This window comes from Peromyscus californicus, unplaced genomic scaffold (genome assembly GCF_007827085.1).
Source record: "Peromyscus californicus insignis strain IS unplaced genomic scaffold, ASM782708v3 Scaffold_6__1_contigs__length_162567912, whole genome shotgun sequence".
Classification (NCBI taxonomy): domain Eukaryota; kingdom Metazoa; phylum Chordata; class Mammalia; order Rodentia; family Cricetidae; genus Peromyscus; species Peromyscus californicus.
Genome location: NW_026294584.1, coordinates 143,546,118 through 143,565,505, shown reverse-complemented (window position 1 = coordinate 143,565,505; position 19,388 = coordinate 143,546,118). Strand labels below are relative to the sequence as shown.

General features: G+C 38.2%; 1 protein-coding gene across 1 annotated transcript; it reads right to left on the bottom strand.

Moving 5' to 3' along the window:
• Positions 1-932: 932 nt before the first annotated feature.
• Positions 933-18,201, bottom strand: Clec12a (C-type lectin domain family 12 member A). Its single transcript, XM_052721586.1, has 6 exons — positions 18,099-18,201; positions 14,694-14,792; positions 13,966-14,154; positions 12,944-13,095; positions 10,348-10,454; positions 933-1,101 (listed from the first exon to the last, which is right to left on the bottom strand). The coding sequence occupies exons 1-6, from the start codon at positions 18,187-18,189 to the stop codon at positions 933-935; spliced, it is 807 nt and encodes a 268-aa protein (XP_052577546.1). The 5' UTR covers positions 18,190-18,201.
• Positions 18,202-19,388: the final 1,187 nt, after the last annotated feature.

Sequence of the window (19,388 nt, the reverse complement as noted above, 5' to 3'; positions counted from 1 at the left end):
GATATTAGTGGTGGTCTTGCTTGGGGGTCTTGCAACTAGGGCACAACAGTTTCTTGCCTGATTTCTCTCTACCTTTATCTGTTGTCCCTTCTAAGTTCTATCTTAATTCTCTCATCTTAGTTCTGCCCCATCTTGGTCTTACCCATCTTGTTCTTCCCCATCTGGCTCTTCCTCATCTTCTATCTCATTCTTCTAGTTCTCCATCTAGTTTTCCAGTTAAAATCCTCTCCTGTCAAAATCTTCTCCCAGTCTCTGAGATTTAACATTATATACCTATGCAATAACAGTGCTCTAGCTAAAGCTAGGTCACCAGGCTTGAATTCTTACAGGGTCATAAAGGCAGACAAGTTTTCCTAAGTCAGTGACCTTCAAGCTTTATTTTATAACCCAAAAAGGGAGTGGTAAAGGAGGAGGTCAACTGAGAGCTAAGATCAGTTAGTATATAAAAAAGGGAATTTATGTGTTCAGTCTACATTCCTAGAAGTGAATAGGTAAGAAGTTAGGAGTCTATAATGTCAGTAAGGCTGTATAAGAAAGGAGGGTCTTAGCTAAAATTGTATGAGAAATAAAGCTATCTGCCTGACCCAAGAGACAGGTGTTGTTTCTATAAGGGTGTTACCTGAGTTCAGGAGATCATTTGGCCTTAGATGTTTGATAGATATTTTAGATAAATACACTGCTAGGAGTTCTTGGAAGCACATATAGCATACAAGAAAGTCATTGCAAGAATTGGCTAATGTATATACAAAAGCTAAAATATCATCAAGATGTCTTAAGCCATGGTTCAACCTTCAGAAAAGTCCTTGACATTTCCAAGTAGCAGCTTTTGTGATAGTAGCTGGATTCCAATACGTTTTCCTGCGGCCTGTAGCAGCCATTCTCCTTCAAACCACCACAGCAGGATAGTAGCTAGAGATAAACACCTGCAGTTGCTACCCGCTTTCCTGTGGAAGGTCATTCAATACATTTTCCACCTGTACACTGCCGGCTGTCTCCTCACATATGATACTTTTCTCCAGAGTGCAGTATGTATAATGAACATATATTCCTTCTATATATCCACAGTACATTTTACGTAAGTCATATGTGCTTCTTTCAAACCTGTAAGAGAGAAATAAGTACACTTGGCAAGTTACATTTTGATTACACCCACAGAGGAGAATTTTCAACATAAAATTATTGTTTTATGGCCTATTGTCTAAGTCAAATTTGAGTTGGTGATTGGGGGTACATATACATGATGTGAAACCTTCTTTTCTCAACTTTCTACATCTGGAATATTTTCTGTCATTATTTCCAGACTTAGCCTCTCTTCCCATGGCTGATATGATTTACAATAATGCCATATCATAACTCTCCACTTTAACTTTTTCAGTAGTGAAACTTGGGCACTATCCTCACCAAGTGTTTTCATAATAATGACCAAAGCTAGAATAAACCTAATCTGGGAAACATTAAGTCCTGAATCATCTCTAATGTGGCATTTCCTTCTAGCAAGGTCTCAGGTACTCCATTCTGACTAGTAGTTTGTAACATTGGATGAGTGATCACAGATAAATATTTATAAATTAAAAACATTATTTTCTTGATAAACATAGCATTGATTCTTGGGTCAATTAATAATGGTCATCAAATAACTTCCTCAGTCAATGTGGGGAGCAAAAGAAGTCCTGAGTGTGTGAAGGCTTAAGTGGGTGTGTGTTACTGACATGAGCTGGGCATGTTGAGGACCAAGGCCTGATACCCACAGTGAAATGGCAAAGCCTTAGTCCTCCTGGAGTGAGGCTCAAAGGGATGGTGAGTCTTCCTCCCTATCCCCCCTTCTCCCTTCCACCTGCCCTCCTCAGGGTGAGGCTCAAAGGGATGGCAAATCCTTCCTCTGGTCCATGTGCAGATGTGGATGGTGTAGAAAATGTCGACCATAACATTCTCCCTTGGTTGTTTGTGGCCTGAAGAGTGTGCCCCTTCGGAGATTGCTCCTGCTGAGATCAACTAAGCCTGCTTCCCAGTTTGTCTGTATGAAATAACATCCCCCACATCCAACAGTATAAAATAAACACACTGAACTTCTGAGGTGCCTCAACTTTTCCATCAGAGAGCCCAGACTTTCTGTATGCTCATGTGTGCCTGTCTTTTCTTCATTCCCTTACCACTCCAGTCAGGTCCACACACAAGGCAGTGTAAGAATGTAGCAAGTTAGATTTTCAAGAATGAGATTTCCAGAGAGCTGGAGAAATGGCTTGTGGCTAAAATGGAGATTCTGGAGGACCTGAGTTTAGCTCCCAGCGTACAACCATCTATAACTCCATAACCCATAACCTATAACTCCAGCTCTGGGGTTTACAATGCTTCTGGCTACCATGGGTACCTGAAATCGTGTGTGAATACTCATATAAACAGATATACACAGAGACACATAGTTAAAAGTAAAATAAGTGTTGAAAAAAGGGGGATGGGGGAGTTATGATGTCAAAGTAAACATCACTGTCCTCCAGAAAAGGCCCCCAAACAATAACATTGAGAACAACAAAATTTCACACACACACACACACACACACACACACACACACACACACACACACCATGTTTTTACACTTATTATTTAAGGAGTGTTTGATCATATCAAACATCCACTGCTCTTATTCCCTTATTGTAGAGGGAGATTGCATAGGGGCTCTGCAGTTGGCTTTAATTCAGAGTGTCAGCACCTGGGCTTTCAATGGTCTTTTGTGACTGCTCTCTTTTGTAATAGCTGCTTTTTGTTTGAAGTGTTTAAAGCTTATCTGAGTTCATCCTGAAAAGTTCAAAGCCTCTGAAAAATTTAGTTGCAAAAGAACTCAGAAAACCAAAAGGTCTTGTGACTGAAAATTGCTTTTGCATTTGTTTCCTTTGGGAGCTTCAGATAAGAGGTTTTGGTATGCAGAAATTGATTTGCCAAGGTGTAGATTGAATAACAATTTTAAAAAAAGGCTTTTGGAAAGCAATTGCAGTCAGGTCACCAGAAACTGGCCCCTCTACTGCTGTTAAGCCAAAATTCATCCTGGAGTGACCCAATTTCTTCCATGGACCCACAGAAGAACACAACACCAACACTTGGTGTCCAACATCATGGGTCTTGGAGAAAGAAGGGACTCGGGTGCTCCAGGATTGAAGGTTTAAAAAAGTGTGCTCTTAGAGTATGAGGACTCCAAGATTTGGCAGGATCACTGCGAAATTAAATTCCCCAGCTCAGAATTGGCAACAAGTAACATGGCTCCCAGGACAAAGAATAAATCAAGGGAAAAGGCCCTTTTAAGAAGAGAAAAGGGAAGGAAAGGAAATAAGAAAAGAAAATTTCTCAATGGGAAAAGGAGAAATATTTAATCAAGAAAAAAAAGGATTTTCCCTGTAGAAGAAAGGAAAATGTTAAATCAAGGCCTAGAAATAAAAAGGTCCTATAAAAAAAATAAATAAAAGAAAGAAAAAAGCCTCTTCCCACTAGGTATAGAAGAATGGAAAAGGCTCTTTCCAATAAAATGAAGACATTAATGATAACTGGAACTCAGAGCTCTCTGGCTGCCATATGCTGCATGCCAGCTCTTTCTGCCAGCCCAGAGAGGTGGCATTTGAATTTCAAAGAATGATGGGCAGGGTTTAACTGCTTCGTCATGAGTTAGCACAGCTGGCCCAGAACTAGAATTTTCTTATTTGTTTGCTTAATTTTGGTTTAAATGTTTTTCCCCCCCAATAGCAGGAATAACTCATTATCAATCAATGGTCCACTCGTGGAAGAAATAAAAAGCAAAAACAAGCCCAACTTCTGGTAAAAAAAATTAGGGCAATTAGGGCAAAAAAAAAAAATGGAAAAAAATTGCAATTAGGGCATAAAGTACAAAACCAATCCTGTTTGAATTTCCAGAAGTATTAGTCATTCATTGTATGGAATATGTTATTTTCTCTTGATCATCTGATCAATGCTCTGGGATGTTCTGTATGTTAAATGTGTTGCTCTGATTGGTTAATAAATAAAATATTGATTGGTCAGTAGCCAGGAAGGAAGTATAGGCGGGACAACGAGAGAAGAAAATTCTGGGAAGTGGAAGGCGGAGGCGGAGAGACGCTGCCAGCTGCCGCCATGGAAAGCGAGATGTAAGGTACCGGAAAGCCACGAGCACCATGGCAACTTATAGATGAATAGAAATGGGTTGATTTAAGATATAAGAATAGTTAGCAAGAAGCCTGCCATGGCCATACAGTTTATAAGTAATATAAGTCTCTGTGTGTTTACTTGGTTGGGTCTGAGCAGCTGCGGAACTGGCAGGTAAGAGAGATTTGTCCTGACATGGGCCAGGAAGGACTGGAGAAAACCACCAGCTACAGATCAATGCTTAAAAGAAAGTTTAATTTTCATAGTAAATGAACTAAAAGAGCAAAATTCATGATTTTGAACTATATTATTTGGTATGTTCTTGTCTGTTTATCATTACTGAGGATTTGCCTCTGCTCTTTAAGCTGCTTTCTAGAAACTCTTGACTAAATTTCATAAAAAAAAATAACACCTGAAACAGAGTGGTTGTTAGCTTATTAAATAATATGGCTGCTAAGGCAGTAGGTTATAGAAATAATCTCTTGCTGATAAAGAGCCTACAAAAATTATTTTTGCACTAAATAAAATACAGTTAAATTGTTCCACATTATTAATAATTGACAGGTTATATTAATATGTTACTTGGGATCTATAAAAAGGGATTCCCTTTTTAAGATTTTATAAAAATACTCTCTGGGTATTGCCTAAAATTACCTCTTAAAATCCTATAGAGATTGTTTTTAATGCTTTTATAGATGGCTTATGTAAAAAGAGCTATGCAGAGAAAGGCTGATGATAGAATTGCTCAATTGTTATTACTCCCATATATTAAAGGTAAAGCAGCTCAATATATAGGACAGGAGGTTTTGGAAATACTGGAAAGTAAGTATTTTTGCAAACTGCTATATTAATATAACAAAGCTAAAATTACAAGTAAATGGCATTGAGATTGAAGTTTTAGTGCACACTGGAGCACTATAATTTCTATATATCTATAATTTCTCAAGAATCTTAGAATCCCAACTGGCCTTTACAGGAAGTTTCCACTCAGTTTTTAGGCATTAGAACATATCTTACATGAAACAAAGTATAGAATGGATTAAATGCATAGGGCCTGAAGCACAAAGAGGGATATTAAAGCCTTATGTGGCTGATACAGTCATGAATTATGAAGGAGAGATTTGTTACAATGGGGACCTCAAATTAACATTCCTACAATTTCAGAAACAACCATAAAATGATGTTTTAAATGGGGTATATTCCTGGAAAAGGTATTGGAAACAATTATCAAGGAAAATCACAGGCTGTACAAGTCGTCCAACAACAAGAAAAACAGGAATTGGCTATCCAAATTTGGAGTAGGAATCACTGCTGGTAACCCAACTGCTCTGCTTTTAAAATGGCTAACTAATGAGCCTATACGGGTGGAGCAGTGCTCCTTAACGAAAGAAAAATTGCAGGTACTTGAACAGCTAGTAAAAGAACAGTTAGATGCTCAGCACATTGAGGAAACTACTAGTTGTTGGTATTCTCTGTATTTGTAATAAAAAAACAAATCTGGGAAATGGAGAATGTTAACTGATTTGAGTACTGTAAATCAAGTAATCTAACCTATGGAATCTTTACAGCTTAGAATTCTTTTACCTTCTTTATTACCTAAAGAATGGCCTGTTATAGCTGTTGATTTATAAGATTGTTTCTTCACTTTCTCTTTACAAGAACAAGATAGAGGAAAATTTGCTTTTACGGTGCCTACTTATAATAATGCCAGCCTGTAAAGACATAGCAATGGAAAAGCTTTTCTCAAGGAATGTTAGGCAGTCCAACTTTATGTCAATATTTTGTGCGTCAATCACTGGAAATGGTCCGTAAACAATTTCCTCAAACCATTATTTACCATTATATGGGTGATATTTTATTGGCTGCGCCTGATACAGACACCTTAGAAAAAAATGTTCAATGTAGTACAAAAAAAAATTTACTCTGTTGGGAATTACATATTGCTCCTGAAAAAATACAAAGAGGAGATTTTCTTAATTATTTAGGATTTAAATTAAGTAAACAGGAAATCGAGCTACAAAAGGTACAGATTAGGAGAGATCAATTCACACTCAACGATTTTCAAAAATTATTGGGTAATATTAACTGATTGCAATCTACCATTGGACTGACTATTCAAGGATTAGTAATTTGCTTCAAAATTTGCAAGGTGACTTGGATTTAAACAGTCCAAGGGAATTAACAACTGAAGCAGAAAAGGAATTGGCCCAAGTAGAACAAAAATTACAAAACGCCTATGTGGATTGAATAGATCTCACAACTGGATGTATTTTAGTTATATTACCTCCTGCCCATTCCCCTACTGGACTCATTATGCAAAGGGAGGATAATATTGTAGAATGAATTTAACTAGCTCACAAACAAAGTAAAAAGTTAAAAACCTTTATAGAAAAAGTTTCTGAATTAATTATAAAAGGAAGAATAAGACTTCATCAATTGTCAGGAATGGATCCAGCTGAGATTGTAGTAAGTACCCTATATTAATGCTGAAATTATGCAATTGTGGGTAGTTAATGATGATCGGCAAAAAACTTGTAGCGATTTCTTAGGAGAAATTAACAACAAACATCCTAAAAGCAAGTGACTTCAATTTATAAAAAGAACTGAATAAATTCTTCCCCGCATAGTGGAAAAAGCACCTATTTCTGAGTCTCTTACATTTTATACTGATGCAAACAAATTAGAAATGGTTGATTATAAAGCAGGAAACATAAGTAAAGTAATTCAAAGTCCATAAGATTCAGTTTAAAAATCACAGTTATATGTCATTTTAATGGTTTACACTTTAAAGAATCTCTTAATATAGTTACTGATTCTCAGTATATATAAGGGGTTGTATTGCACATAGAAACTGCTGAACTTATTCCTGATAATTCAGAATTGACTTTGCTATTCATGCAACTGCAACAAGCAATCCAGGACAGAAATTTTCAGCTATGTATTACTCATATTTGATTCATACTGGATTGTCCAGGCCATTAGCAAAAGAAAATGAAGAAATTGATCAATTACTGATAAGAAGTGTGTTAAAAGCTTCAGAATTTCATAAGAAACTCATGTTAATAGTAAAGGCTTAAGGAAAAAATTTTCCATTACTTGTCAACAAGCTAAGAAAATTATAAAAAAAAAAAACCTGTCCTACTTGTTCTTTGTATAATCAAGTTCCTTTACCTGTAGGAAGTAGCCCTTAAAGTACACAGACACAAAAATAAATTTCAAATGAATGTATTTCATTTAATAGAATTTGAAAATTTAAATAGACTCATTATACCATTGATATATTCTCTGGATTTCAGTGGTCATCTACCTTAAGTTCTGAAAAGGCTGATTCTGTAATTACACATTTGTTAGAGGCAATGGCTATAATGGGCATACCAATTGCAAATTAAAACTGATAATGGTCCTGCTTTTATGTTCCCAATAAAATGAAACATTTTTTTTGTACATTATAACATAAAACACATTACAGGGATACTGTATAATCCTACAAGACAGGCAATTGTTGAAAGATCTAATCACACTCTAAAAGAGATGCTTTTTAAAAAGAAGGAGGATATGAGGACCCCCAGGGAGAGATTACATAATGCTTTACTTACTTTAAATTTTTTAAATGCTAATGAAGTAGGGACTACAGCTGCTGAAAGGCATTTGATTGCAGAAAAAAAAAAAAAAAACCCTGCTAAACTGAGTCAGGCTGTGTATTACAAAGATGTTTTAACATCAGAATGGAAAACAGGGAAAATGGTGTGTTAGGGCTGAGGGTGCTTTTTTCATTATGCGGGGAAGAATCCAGTCAGTTCTTTCTATAAATTGAAGCCACTTACTTTTCAGGTATTTGTTGTTAATTTCTCCTAAGAAATTGTTACACGATCTTTGCCAGTCATCCTTAATTGTCCACAATTGCATAATTTTAGCATTAGTACAATCTCAGTTGGATCCATTCCTGACAATTGACAAAGTGGTGATGAGTATGCAGAAATCACAGTGTTTAGTCTCAGCATGGTAGACTGACTTCCTATTCAGTGTGTCCTAAACTAACACGTATGTGGTTAGTGGGTCGAAATGCAACAGGATGCTTGCATTTTTGCATATCCAGTGCAAGATCCTGGATTCAATGCCCAGATTGAAACAAACAGACAGAGGGGGTAACAGGGCCGGAGAAATGGCTCAGTGGGTAAAGTGCACACTGCTCTTGCAGAGAAGTCAAGTTCAGTCCCCAGCACCAAGCTCACAACTACTTGTAACTCCAGATCAAGGGCTCGAACACCCTGCTATAGCTTCTGTGAGCACAGCACTCTTGTGCACCTTGTGATGAATGTGGGTTCTGCAAAATTATCCAGCAGACTGATACTAAAGTTTCTATTTCTAGTCTCATATCCTGTTTCCCAAATTTCATGGATTATAAATACAAGTGGAATTTTCACATTGTTGTAAATAAAGCCTTAATTTGCTTGCAATAAAAAGCAGAACAAATACAAAGTACAAATCCAGTTATTGACATATATTTATAAATAGCTTCCTAAATATGTTAGCAAGTTATAAAGATACTTATAAATTCACGCAGTCTATGGGGAAGTTCACATTATTTTTCACACTATAATGTTTGTCCAGTTAGTCTTCAAATAGTGCTCTCAACAATCTCCACTTTAGGGCTATAGAGATGGTTCAATCTGCTTGCCTAGCAAGCACAAGGATTTGAGTTCAATCCCCAGAGCCCATGGATAAAATCTGAGCATGGCAGCACACACTTATAATCAATCTTAGCATTGGGGAGACAAGCAGATCCCTGGGCATCTCTGGCAACCTAGATTACTTGGAGAGTTCTAGACCACTGAGAGTTTCTGCCTCAAAAACAAAAAGTGGAGATCACCTGAAAAATAACACCAAAGTTATTCAGAGAATTTTCAGAGAATATTCAGTCTGGGGCAAATGAGGCAGTTAATGACTGCAAGCCAGACTTAAAAGAAAAAGAGAACAATGTAATAGAGTCAGAGAAGGGCAGTAACCACTCTGATTTCCACTGGATACACACACACACACAAACACACACATTCATACACATACACACACATCTCTCTCACACACAGCACATACACACATGCACCATACACACATGTATGTAGTAATACATTGTGTTCCCCAATATATTGTGCACCCTAATAAAGCTTATCTGAGGATCAGAGGAAAAAGCCAGCCACTATAGTCAACATAGAAGTCAGGCAGTGGTAGCACATGCCTTTAATCCTAGCATTAGAGAGGCAGAGACCCATCTGGATCTCTGTGAGTTCAAGGCCACACTGGGAACAGAGCCAGGCATGGTCACACACCCCTTTAATCCCAGCACTAACCACAGAGGTCTGGAGGTCTGTACAGACAGACAGGAAGTGATGTAGCTGGGCAGAGAGAGGAAGTGAAATGCAGAACAGAAAGGCATATAGGCCTGGGTATACAGGAAGCAGCTCTCTTTGGCTGAGGATTTTCAAGTGGTAAGAACATGGCTGGCTTCTTTCTGCTTTTCTGATCTCTCAGTTTTTACCCCAATATCTGGCTCTGGGTTTTTTATTCATAAGACAGTTTAGCAATTCATCTTACACATGTACACCACACACATACACATAAAGACACATGCACATGCACCCTCAACACAAACATATACATACAGCCTAAGATTAAGTAATTTAGAGCTCTGTCAACCTTCCATTCACTCATCTTTGAATTCCAGAATACGGAACAATATTAAGTACTTAAAGGTGCCTAGTGAATGGTTTCAGCTTCTGCAATCTTAACTATAAGCATTAATTACACAAAAATTTCATAATTTGATTACTGTAGGTTATTGGAGACTTACCAAACTAATGACAAGACATGTATGGCAATTTTCTAAATATTCAAATATATCACAGAAGCCTGGAGGGCGGTTGGTTGCCTTTAAAGACGTGGTGTCAGCTTATGCTGCTTTAAAAGGCTCTCTGCTTGGCTGGGCAGTGGTGGCGCACGCCTTTAATCCCAGCACTCAGGAGGCAGAGGCAGGCGGATCTCTGTGAGTTCGAGGCCAGCCTGGTCTACAGCGCGAGATCCAGGAAAAGCGCAAAGCTACACAGAGAAACCCTGTCTCGAAAAACCAAAAAAAAAAAAAAAAAAAAAAGGCTCTCTGCCAAGCTCCTGAAGAAATGTGCCCATTCACGTGTAACCATAAAAATCCAGCAAGAACAGAGACTTACCCAACAGAGAGGAACATGTTCTCATTCAGTATCTCGGATCTTATGTAATTCTTTCTGGGTGACAGCCCCAGCCAATAACCATTTAACCCCTCAGACTTTACAAATTCCTAAAGAAACAGAGAAGGCCTGTTTAATAAACTGTTTCTTTCTTTCTTTCTTTCTTTTTTCTTTTCTTTTTTGGTTTTTTGAGACAGGGTTTCTCTGTGTAACTTTGTGCCTTTCCTAGAACTCGCTTTGGAGACTAGGCTGGCCTCGAACTCACAGAGATCCACCCGCCTCTGCCTCCCGAGTGCTGGGATTAAAGGCATGCACCACTACCGTCTGGCTGTTTCTTAAGTACGTACACTACCTCACAGGATCCCATAGTGCAGACTTCTGTTTTAACATTATAGTTTTGGTGTAGCATTACCACTTCTCAATGTTGTTTAAAAGAAATTCAAAATGCTTTTTAAGATGTCAGCATTTTTACAGCACAGTTTCCTCAAAGTGAGCCTGCTGTGTAGACAGGGAAAAATGAGAAGGAAACTCTGGTGCCTGGAGGCTGATGCAATCACAGAGCTGTGTTATGGCAGGACATCTTGCATCTGCTCAAACAGTAAAAACCAGCACTATCCCAAGCTAGTCAGGACCATGGCTGACCCTGGTAACTGAAACAGTCCTTTGCTTCACTGTGATGGTCTGAAGCTTGCATAAAGTGCAGCTTCCATCATGCATCTAGTATCACAACATATCCAACCCCACCTGTGTAAGAACAGAAAGGGTCAATCCCGGTCAATCCTAATTCATTCCACAATCTCCCTTCCTACACCCATGAATGTCTCTTTTCTCCCAGTAAAACTTCTCATAAGACAAGCCATCCAAATTTCTAGGGATGATACTCTCCTTTGAGAAGCTCACAGCATTCTGGTGGTTTACTTTTGCTTTCTAATAAAATGTTTCAACTTTTCACTGTGTGGGAGTTCTTTGTTTGATGGCTACAAGAACTTGGCAACCTTGGGTTGAAGTCTCTGAGATCTCCTCAACCTTCACCACTGGATAAAAGGACCTACTGATTCATTGAATAACCTTCATATGGGGTCAGTGAAAAGCTTAACAATTTTCCTGATCTAAATATTTAGGTAGTGAATATTCAGTCTTGAGCAAAGGATATGGCTAATGACTGCAAGCCAGACTTTACAGGAAAAGAGAACAATACAATAAAGTCAGAGAACAGCAATAACTACAGAGCCCAGAGTCAGCACAGGATGCTTTGCCCAAAGTTACATGTGTTTTTCTGTTAAAGCCAGTTTTCTTTTTAATAATAAATAATTATGAATGATTACTTGAGAAAGGTCAATGAAACAGAATAATGGATCAAAGTCCCTTCTCCTGTAAAAGATGACAAAGTTTCTTGTGGTAGAGAAGCTGAGCCATTTAGGGGATATAAATATATATCGATTTGGTTTTTCGAGACAGGGTTTCTTCATGTAGTTTTGGTGCCTGTCCTGGATCTCGCTCTGTAGACCAGGCTGGCCTCGAACTCACAGAGATCCACCTGGCTCTGCCTCCCAAGTGCTGGGATTAAAGGTGTGCACCACTGCCGCCCGGCTAAGGGATATATTTTTACTCCAAGATAAATGACTACAATCCAGGATAAGTGACTCACACAGGTAATTCCAGCACTTGGGAGGCTGAAGCAGGAGGATTGCTGTGAGTTCGAGATAAGCCAGGACTACTGAGTGAGATTTGTCTGGAAAGAAAGAAAATAATAAAGGATTACTATGTGAGAGACCAGAACTATTTACTAATAAGTGACACAAAAAGACATTGTTCAGACCAGCAGTTCTCAACCTGAGGGTCATTATCCCTTTGGAGATAGAATGACTCTTTCATAGGGATCACATAAGTGCACCAGAAAAATCAAATATTTACATTACAATTCATAACAGTAGCAAAACAACAGTTATGAAGCAGCAACGCAAATAATTCTATGATTGGAGGCTCCGACAAGCCGAGGAATTGTATTAAGGGGATCCAGCATTAGGAAGGTTTATAACCACTGATTTAGACATAAACAAATAAATAAACAAACCAGAGAATTCACTTGTCATTGGTTCTAAAATCTCTGTGTAATATGTCTATTTAACATTTGCCTCCTCTCTATCAACCCAGTATACTTATTTGAGCAAATATCACCCTAGCTGTCTTAACCTGGCTTTTTTGCCTTGTCAATAAAAAAACACAATATATTGACAATAAAGATATTCTCCTGTGTGGTTTTTATGGGGTGGTAATAACTATTCTGAGGGCATACACAAAAACCTGCTCCTACACTTCCAACTTGGAACCAGACAAGCCTGAGGATTCTGGGAGTCCCTGGTCTACCTGTCTATCTTCCAGCTTCTAAGATTCTGCTTAAGCTAAAGCTGTGTGTGGTGTAGCCTGACGGTGATTTCCCTGAGACAAATGTGCAAGTCCCAGTCCCCTCCCCAGGCAACAAAAACAATCCTGAGTCATGAATGGGTCACTGCGTGTCTTCCCAACACATGGTTCTTCACCCCATATTTCATGATGTGAAGTGATTCCTTTCTGAGTGAACAGAGACATGGAACCTTACCAGCTCACTCCTGTTCTTAATCTTCAGCAGACTGGCATTCTGAGCCGAGCAAAGCATTTCACTTTTTTGCCATGTTCCATACCCATCAAGTTTAGAGTAACAGCTGTCCTTGAACCATTTTGAACCCTTTGGACAAGGTTTGCATTTGTGCTCTGGAAGGAGGGCAGAGTGTTACAGGTTTGTATGAACACCCTTGACCACTATTTCTCTACTGTTTGTGTGACAGTGACAAGATTTGCTCTGTTTCTTCTCTTTAGGTCAATGAGAAAGAAATCAAGTCCTCTATATCACTATACATCACCCTAGGAACATAACAAAAACCTTGGGCAAACAAAAATATTCAAGTACCTGGCCAGATTCAAACGTATTGTCCATCATTAGGAAACCTGGGTAGTTTTCATTTGTTTGTTTATTTGTTTGTTTGTTTTTCACTTATGACTCTAAAAATTAACAGCAGCAAATGCTGTCTAGTAAAAACCAGGCTCACAGAGTCACATTGGTCTGGCTTTCTCCAGCAGGTGTCTCTTTGGCTTTCAACTTCCAGAGTATTGAAGAGGTACCTTAGAAGCATGGGAACATAGTTTAGCCACAAAAACTACAAAAGCACCGAAAGATAACACTCCTTTCCCCGGTTCCATACATCACTTCATTTCTTTGCCAGAACCTTTCACTCCTTCAGCACTAGGTGAAATTTAGGAATGGGGTCATGTATAAAGAGGCATCCTTCCCTACTTACCACCTCTTGAGCTTTGTGCCCAGAACAAGGGTAATAAACTGCAGATCAGAGAAACTGAGTATACTGTCTGATGCTTCATTATGTAAGTGTCAGAACCTTATAAATTGGCAGTCTAGTTATTTCTACTTTCGTGTTTTTCCCCTAACTATGGGGAATATCAATGACTCATTTACCAAACACATTTAATTCCATGTTTAATATTGGCTCCATAAGAAAGTGATTCTTAAAGGACCCTAAGGTTTAGTTTGTTGTCCAGGAAATAGTTTTGAGAGCAGTATAAGGTTACCTGGTTCCTTTTTATACAGCTCGTGACACAGTTGGGTGGCTGTCGTTTGCAGCATGGCAGAGAGGTTTCTGATTTTCTGGTTGCTGTTGAGATTGTGCATCTGCTGTAGGGAAACATTTCTCTGAATTTCTTCCTTGATGGTTTGTAGTTGATTTGATTTTATCATTTCTGTCTCCAAAGTTGTATAAACTCCAGGATTATTTTAAAGACAGAGAAGAGAAGAAAATAGTAGATGATTTTTAAAATCTTATAAATTCTCAGTTATTCTATCACCTTTAGAAATTTGGTGAGTTCTTTCTTCAGAAATAGTATTAAAATATTAAAGTGGTAGGAAAGGCTTCTCTATAGGAGTTATTCGAGGAGATAAATTGTATGTCTATGGACTATGTTATAAGACCCTCTTTGGGGCATAAAGCCTTAATTCTAAGAATAAACATTGATTCAATAACTCATAGCATTCTAAATCAGCCCAAAAATACCTATATAGATACATACATTTACAAATACATCTACATATATATATATGCAACACTACACAAACTCAGCAGGTTGCATTTATATATTTATTTATATAACTATGTAACAATAATAATTAAAGATTAGGAGGCTATGAATTTGAGAAGGAGCAGGCAGGGGCATGAGAGGGATTAAAGGGAAAAGGAGGGAATGATACAACTGTATTTTAATTAAATTTAAATGTCCATTTTAAAGAATGAGGTGATACATACACAATCCTCCTAAGACCCCCAGTCCAACGAGCAGCAGAAAGCATAGAAGAGTCAGAATCAAGACTGCTTTATGCTGTGAATGGGATGGAGAAGAAGGTACTGTGAAAAGAAAAAAACCGTAGCATTTGAGAAGCAGCTCACACTAATTTCATTCATTCATTCATTCAGTCAGTCAGTCATTCAGTCATTCAGTCATTCATCCTCCCCTCATTTCTTTTTACTATGTATTTTGTAATGAAAAGTATTTTGCTAAAAGCTAAAAGACTTTAACTTATTTTCAAGAATAATCAGATAGGAAACCATAAGTAAGACATCAGGTTTTATTTTGAGGTCTTTGACTATGCTGTCTTACACTCCAGATTTTTTTGTTCATGAGCTGTCTTAAATTTCTTACCAATAAGATCAAGGCAGTGATTTTTTTTTTTTAAAAAAAGTAGGAAACATTCAGTAAGTTCTTTTGAATGACAAGGGAGTCTCATAGACAAAGACATTAACCCCTAGACTGATGAAAGATAAAAAAGTAAAGATAAAGTTTTTAAAATAGAGAGGAGGAAGGGAATGGAGAGGACAGATAGTGTGTGTATCCTTGGATGCATCTGTGGAAAGTGAGTGTCTGGAGGCTGAGGGAAGCAACGTCAGTCTGAGGAGTCTCGTGGAATGTAGAGGTGAGGCTTGACAGGAAGCAGTTCCAGTTGTTAATGCACTCCTCTTGAATGCCAAGAGTGGAGCTGCAGAACAGCAAAGCAGGCTATCACTATGTCCTGGCATCCCTTGTCAGCTCTCCATCTCGCCTAGTCTGGATCTGCAGTTCTCATTCCAACTTTTTCAATATTGTCTATGATTTTCCAGCAACACATTGTAATGGAAAGATTTTATTATTTTCTGACCAATGAATCACAGACTACACCATTTTCCTAGAAAGTTATAAAACTTACATTGTGAATTATTTTTAAGGCATTATATGATTTAAATTATCTCTATGTATGGATATATGTAAAGACTGTCTCAAGAAAGTAATTCAAGAATTACCTAATATTCTTTCTCTGTTCCTGATATTTGTCTTATATCAACAACTGATAGCATAACAGTGTTGTAAAATCTCACAAAAGTGACATATAAAATATAAAACTCGATTTCTTAATATTTTGTAAAATTATTGTTAATGAAAGTACTATAAATGTTCCAGTCCTTACCTGAAGTTTAAAATACAAAGTTATAGGCTATCTTTCATCAAAATTATTTTCTCATTTTTGTAGGTATTCAATTATTTAAAAGTTATCAGATTTAGGTACTAGACACTGTTGTGGCTGTTAATGAAACAAAGTAGTAAGGTGTGCGTGTTTACATTGTCATGTAGATGCATTTTAAAGTGGCAGGAAACAAATAGCTAAGTGATTGATAAAGAAATGATAGATAGGAAGATAGATAGATAGATGATAGATAGATAGATAGATAGATAGATAGATAGATAGATAGATAGATGATAGACTGACAGACAGACATTTGAAACTCATATTTTAGAAAGTATGTGGTTCAGATGTCACGGATATGGGGAAGAAGTGTAAAGAATTCTTGTGAAGAATGTGACAGTAAGAGCACCCATCTCAAAAACCATAATTTAGGGGAGATATTTTTTTATTTGAGGAACAGAATACGTTGAAAGTAGTTAAAGATAGATTGTCCTGTATGAGAAGAATTGTTCAGGGAGAGATTAAAATGAAGCGAAGCCTGTGGAAGAGTGGGACAGGCGCTGAGTTTCCTTTAGACAACTAGGGGAGGTCCTAAGGGGATACTTGGAAGCCATGGTACTGGAAGCTGAAAGGCATGAGGTGACTTAGAAATGCATACTGAGAGGCACAGGAGAAGGAGAACTGTAAAGTGCCCTCGAGCGAACCATCGAAGAGTGTAAGCAAGAAGTCAAGACAAGCAGAACATCAAAACCAGTTCAACCACAGGAACAGTGGGAGTGAGAAGATGTATAATGGAGAATGCCCAGTGGGAAGGAATTTCACTTAGGTTGTGGTGTGTTGTGTCGTGTTGTGTTACGTTGTGTTGAAAGTAGAGCCTCACACATGCTCAGCCATAGCTCTAGCACAAAGCTATATACTCAACTCTCTTTTTACTTCTCATTTTGAGACAGGATCTCACTAAACTAACTGCCCGGTTGACTCTGAACTCAGGTCTTGAACTTGTAACCCTCCTGCCTCAGCCTCTTTAGTAGCTGAGGTTAGAGAACAGCTCCCTCATGCAAAGAAAGTAATTTTAAAAGAGGCTGTTCAGTGTTGTGAGGACAGTAGGAAAGTACAGCAGGGAAAGAATAGAGACAGGAGGCCATGAGACAGCTCAGGGGTAAAGGCACCTGCTGTGCAAGCCTGACAACCTAAGCTAAATCCCTGGTGGTTCACGTGGTGGAAGGAGAGGACTGAGTCCTCAAGATGTCCTCGGGCCTCCACACATGCACTGTGGCCAGTGCAATCACATACCTGCGCACACGTATACATGCATGCACACACACACACACCTCCACACACAAATTAAATTTAATCTAAATTTAAAATGAAGAATAGAGATCTGAATGCTAGGATAACACAAGGAAACCCCAAGAGACTTGGACCAGAACCAGCTCCTTGAACAATGAGGAAAGAAGCTGGGTAATAAGTGTCCTTTCTGGACACACATACACACACACACACACATTCACGCGTGCGCCAAGTGTTCTCTCTTTCTCTTTCTCCTACTCTGTAAGCATTTTACTTTTCAAAACTATAAAAAGATGAACATGTAAGTCCATTACTTTCCTGCAAAATGTATAGTCCTAGTTCCATGGCTTCATATAATGAACACACACACACACACACACACATACACCAACAACAACAGCAACAATAAAAGAAAACAAAAATAAACCCTTCATAATAAAACACCAGCATTTCTACATAGAAAAACCCTGTCTTGAAAACAAACAAAACAAAACCCTATATTTGAAAATACCATCCATGCTGGGCAGTGGTGGTACATGCCTTTAATCCCAGCACTCGAGAAGCAGAGGCCAGCAGATCTCTGTGAGTTCGAGGCCAGCCTGGGCTACAGAGTGAGTTCCAGGAAAGGTGCAAAGCTACACAGAGAAACCCTGTCTCGAAAAAAAAAAAAAAAGAAAGAAAGAAAATAGCATCCTGTTCCATGTACCAATTTTTAGTACTTTAAAAAATTTGTAATGTAAAATACAGAGTGTTTTATTGCAGTTATTTATGCCTTAAAGAAAAAAAATCTTTATAATCACTTTTGTACTTTGGATTTAAATAAAAGGCTTAATTAAAAATTTGCACTGAATAATTACTGTATTTGAAGTGTAAGGCTGGAGCCACTGCCACAGCCTTACATTACATCAGTGGCTCAAAATCTTACCTTTTCTCCCACATCTTTTTGACTTCTGGGTATTTTCTTTCTTATCAGAGTCCTGGAATTTGAGATTTGCATAAATAGTTTCTTCAGACATTGATGAATAGTCAAAGAAAGCTCCACAAACTGTCCTTTGAAAAAGGTGAGAGAGAGCAAAAAGCTGAATGAATCTATCTGGAATTTTAAAACTTAAGTGTGCAAACTGAAGCTAGTCTCACAAGCTAGCATTTCTTTTTAAAAACCCATTGTGTCAGTCTCTCAAATATGTGCCCAAGAGCTACAGACTGTCTGTAGCCTCAGACAAGAACAGATAAGAATCAAAAGAGGAAACATCTTTCTTCCTCATATGTCGTCCTTTTTCTCATTTCTACATAAAGTAATTTTTGAAATTTTGTTTGGATAATATTTGTATTGTGCAAGTTGCACAATTCATTTCTACCACATGGTGCAGATACAGCATAGGATTAAACCCTCTAGCAAGAAAATGATTGGAATAACTCAGTTCTCAAATGCTCGCTGATGGAACCGCAGTGGACATGCAAGGTGCCCTGTGTGTAGGATGGCCAAGGTCTCCAGAGAAAGACTGGCTTAGTCAGAACTGAACATTCACAGAGATGACACAGGAGGAGTAGGAGATGAAAGACCATGCTCTCTCTCTCTGGTACAAAGGTTCTGGTTAGATTAACAAGAGCTTTGCTCCCAGCATTAGAGAGGCAGAAGCAGATGGATCTCTGTGAGTTCCCTGATAGCCTAGTCTACACAGTGAGTTCTAGGACAGCCAATACTACATAGAGGGATACTGTCTCAAACCACCACCACCCCCTGAAATAAATAACAAACTAAATAAATAACACAAGACACTACCACCACCACTGTGTAACTGGTAAATGAATGAACTCAAAACTGTAATAGTGAGTCAAAGCCGTAAGACATAACCTGGGTCATGCTGGTACCAGCTTCCTTCCCCTTTTCGGTGGCTCATTGAAGTACTTCATATGGATTGAGGCTTTGCGCAAAAAACGTAAGTCTGGCTTCAGGTTTCCTGGATGCAGGGCTGTTCACAGAGCCCTCAAACACAGGTTGTTGCTCTAAGCATGCACATTCCCAGTTGTGGTTCAGAGCCCCAGGTTCACAGTTTTCTGTTGTTATTGTTGTTCAGAGAAACTAGGTGTTTCCAGGGTTTGGAGACTACACATTAGAGACTGGGAGTCTCATCAGTGGGCAGCGCCCATTTTTAATACCTTCTCCTAATATTTCTTTGGAATTCTTAAGTGATATCAACACATAAACAATGTT

Coding starts and splice junctions, on each gene's coding strand:
- Clec12a (XM_052721586.1), bottom strand. CDS start 18,189: ATGTCTGAAGAAACTATTTATGCAAATCTCAAATTCCAGGACTCTGAT. Junction 14,155..14,693: donor GGGGGTCTTAGGAGGATTGT/GTATGTATCACC, acceptor ATAATCCTGGAG/TTTATACAACTTTGGAGACA. Junction 1,102..10,347: donor AACATGTTCCTCTCTGTTGG/GTAAGTCTCTGT, acceptor TCTCTCTTACAG/GTTTGAAAGAAGCACATATG.